Source organism: Triticum dicoccoides, chromosome 4B (genome assembly GCF_002162155.2).
Source record: "Triticum dicoccoides isolate Atlit2015 ecotype Zavitan chromosome 4B, WEW_v2.0, whole genome shotgun sequence".
Classification (NCBI taxonomy): domain Eukaryota; kingdom Viridiplantae; phylum Streptophyta; class Magnoliopsida; order Poales; family Poaceae; genus Triticum; species Triticum dicoccoides.
This window is the reverse complement of record NC_041387.1, coordinates 594,199,110-594,201,633: the sequence shown is the minus strand read 5'-3', so window position 1 is coordinate 594,201,633 and position 2,524 is coordinate 594,199,110. Positions and strand designations below refer to the sequence as shown.

The following is a 2,524-nucleotide window of genomic DNA, read 5'->3' as shown; positions in this document are numbered from 1 at the left end:
GACTGTTTGGAACACACCACCTCACCAGATCTTTCCGCACATATGAGGGACACTGTCCTGATAGGCTGAACCTCCCCAAAGTGAGTCGGTGCATGGATAATGGCCCCTCGGTCAAAAGAGCACACTCTCCACGGGTCTGCAGCACACCCTGCCATCACCAAACAACACCCGCCACCACGTAACCCTGAGAGGAGCGGAGAACAATGGACTAAAACGACACCTTCTAGGAGGGAGTGACATCAAGGCACCACCGCCACCCAATTCGGGCCCACAACCTCGAGGAAACCGAAACTAAGGGTGAAAGTAGTTAGGATAATTTTCGATCAAAATAGTTTTTTAGTCCAGGGGTATGGTAAGATATTTGAGCAATCTGAACACAATCAGCGTTTGGAATTAGGATAGGCTATTGGACATGGCATTTCTAACATAAAAACATCCAATTTCTAGCTGAATAATCAAACCATTTAAAGGGTTGTTGCTACGCTAGCATGACCTACACGAGAAGAAAGGCCCAATCAACACCTTGTACCATTTCTGGTTTGCCCCAATGGTGGAGAAGAAGGGAATGATGGAAAGGCCCGATCAACACCTTGTACCATTCCTGGTTTGCCCCAATGGTGTGGAGGTTAGGGTTCGCCATCCAAGTCACTCGGACAGGCGACACAAGACATGAGCGAAATGTGGCCCTCTCACTTTTCACATATTGTCATTAAAATATCACAAACCAACGATCTAAAAAACAAATGTTAAAATTTCACACTAACACATAATAAAAAAATACCAGTAAAAAATAGCATTATTGCGGGTCATCGCTACATTTAATACAGCTTAGGAAGCTAAGCTAGGTAATTAGTAATACTCGCATACAGTAACAAATTCATCCCATCAGCATGAAAGAATTCTTTTATTCGACACCAAAGAATTCTCAAACAGATGAAGAACATACTTATACTACTTAACCCAGGATATATATTTAGCCGGCGCCACGCAGTTAATTACCCTGACGCAGCCAATTAACGGGCGTGGTAGTAAGATAAAAACGGCAACAATCAAGGATCCACGTAGTAGTAGAGTAGTACTGTATATACTACTACGTGGAGAAGCAGCAAGGCAGTGATTTGTTCCTCTCCCCGGCTCGTCAAATCCTTCAGTTGAGCTGGAGCGCGGAGTTGACGCCGAGCCACGGCGCGCCGCCGTCCTCCGGCACAGGCTTGCCGGCCGTCCCAGCCCCTGGCGCCGCCACCGGCGCAGGGTACGGATCTGCCGCGGCCAGCCTGCTCTTCCTCTTCTCCAGGAACCTATGGAGCGACGCCTTCCTCGCGATCGGCAGCTCTGAACAGACGCATGCCACAGGTTTCTGTCAGCTCCCCGATTCCACGGACAGTATGGAGTTTAATTTTGATACTTACCACAAAGTGTCGCGCGATCCGTACCTGCAAAGCAAGGCTGCCCCGGCGCGTTCTGGCAGACGGGCTCGGCGCCGGCGTCGGAGGCGGCCGGCAGCGCGCCGAAGGAGCCGGCGAGCTGCATGAGCTCCTTGGCCTTCTCGGCGGGGAAGTCGTCGAACACCACCGTCCTCCCGGCGTAGAAGATGGTCAGCGGCGCCCTCTCCGGCCCCGTCCTAATTAATTAACAAGAGCGGAAGCATCAAAAAGGAGAGCGTATTTTCCAAGAACCCCCGACACGTCTGACGTTCTCCGGTCTCCCGGCATGACTGGCAGGCAGGCACGATCGAAGTTGGAGTTTGCACTTTGCACGCACGCACGCACGTACCTTTCGCGCGAGTCCCTGACCATGCCGGCCTGCTGGGGGAAGAGCTCCATGGTCCGGATCCTCTCCTCCGGCGCGACCGCCTCGACGCCGTCGCCGCCGCCCGGCATGAGGCCCACGGTGACCACGCCGCCCCCAGGCTGGTCCTTCATGTACTGGCGCAGCAGGCCAAACGCCGCGGCGAACCTGCTGCCCCCGGCGGTCTGCTGCTGCTGCTGCTCAGCTCCCATGCCGATCTCCTGCGGAAGGAACCGACGAGGTCCGACGAGGTATGTGTGTGTGCGTGTGTGTGTCCGTCCGGGCGGGAGGCGGGTGACTCGCGGGGTTAAGTCCTGGCCCGCTCTCTCCTTTTTGTGGGCGTGTACAGCTGGGCAAGGCCTAATTTCTGTTTCGCGGGCAGGAGAGGAAAGCAGCATGTGAAAGGCGCCGGGAGGGAGACGAGAAGCGATGGATGGATGGATAGATGGCAGCGGCCCGTCCGTTTCCCGGCACCGCACGTCTCGCCCAATTTCGCCGTGGGTTTTCGCCGATCGGTCAGTCCATCGGCGTGTATTTGTTGCATGTGCGCGCCCCCGTGGCGGTGGTGGCGTCGAGCGAGGAACGGGGGGGTTTCGGGGTTGAGTTTGGCGGGCGGTTCTGCCAGGCCACGGTCGCGCATGCGCGGGTGGTGGGGCCCCTATACTCTCCCCCAGGGCCGGTCCTGATATTTCGGGGGCCCGGTATAAATAACATATAATAATAATGAATATACTTA

General features: G+C 55.0%; 1 protein-coding gene across 2 annotated transcripts; it reads right to left on the bottom strand.

The window, feature by feature from the left end:
- Window positions 1-770: 770 nt before the first annotated feature.
- Window positions 771-2,282, bottom strand: LOC119291653 (protein TIFY 11c-like). Of its 2 annotated transcripts, none has more exons than XM_037570452.1 (3): window positions 1,774-2,282; window positions 1,410-1,621; window positions 771-1,332 (listed from the first exon to the last, which is right to left on the bottom strand). In XM_037570452.1, the coding sequence occupies exons 1-3, from the start codon at window positions 2,184-2,186 to the stop codon at window positions 1,148-1,150; spliced, it is 810 nt and encodes a 269-aa protein (XP_037426349.1). In that variant the 5' UTR covers window positions 2,187-2,282; the 3' UTR covers window positions 771-1,147. The 2 variants fall into 2 exon arrangements, with proteins under 2 accessions (XP_037426349.1, XP_037426351.1); XM_037570454.1 differs by having other exon boundaries at window positions 1,434-1,621; window positions 1,774-2,281.
- Window positions 2,283-2,524: the final 242 nt, after the last annotated feature.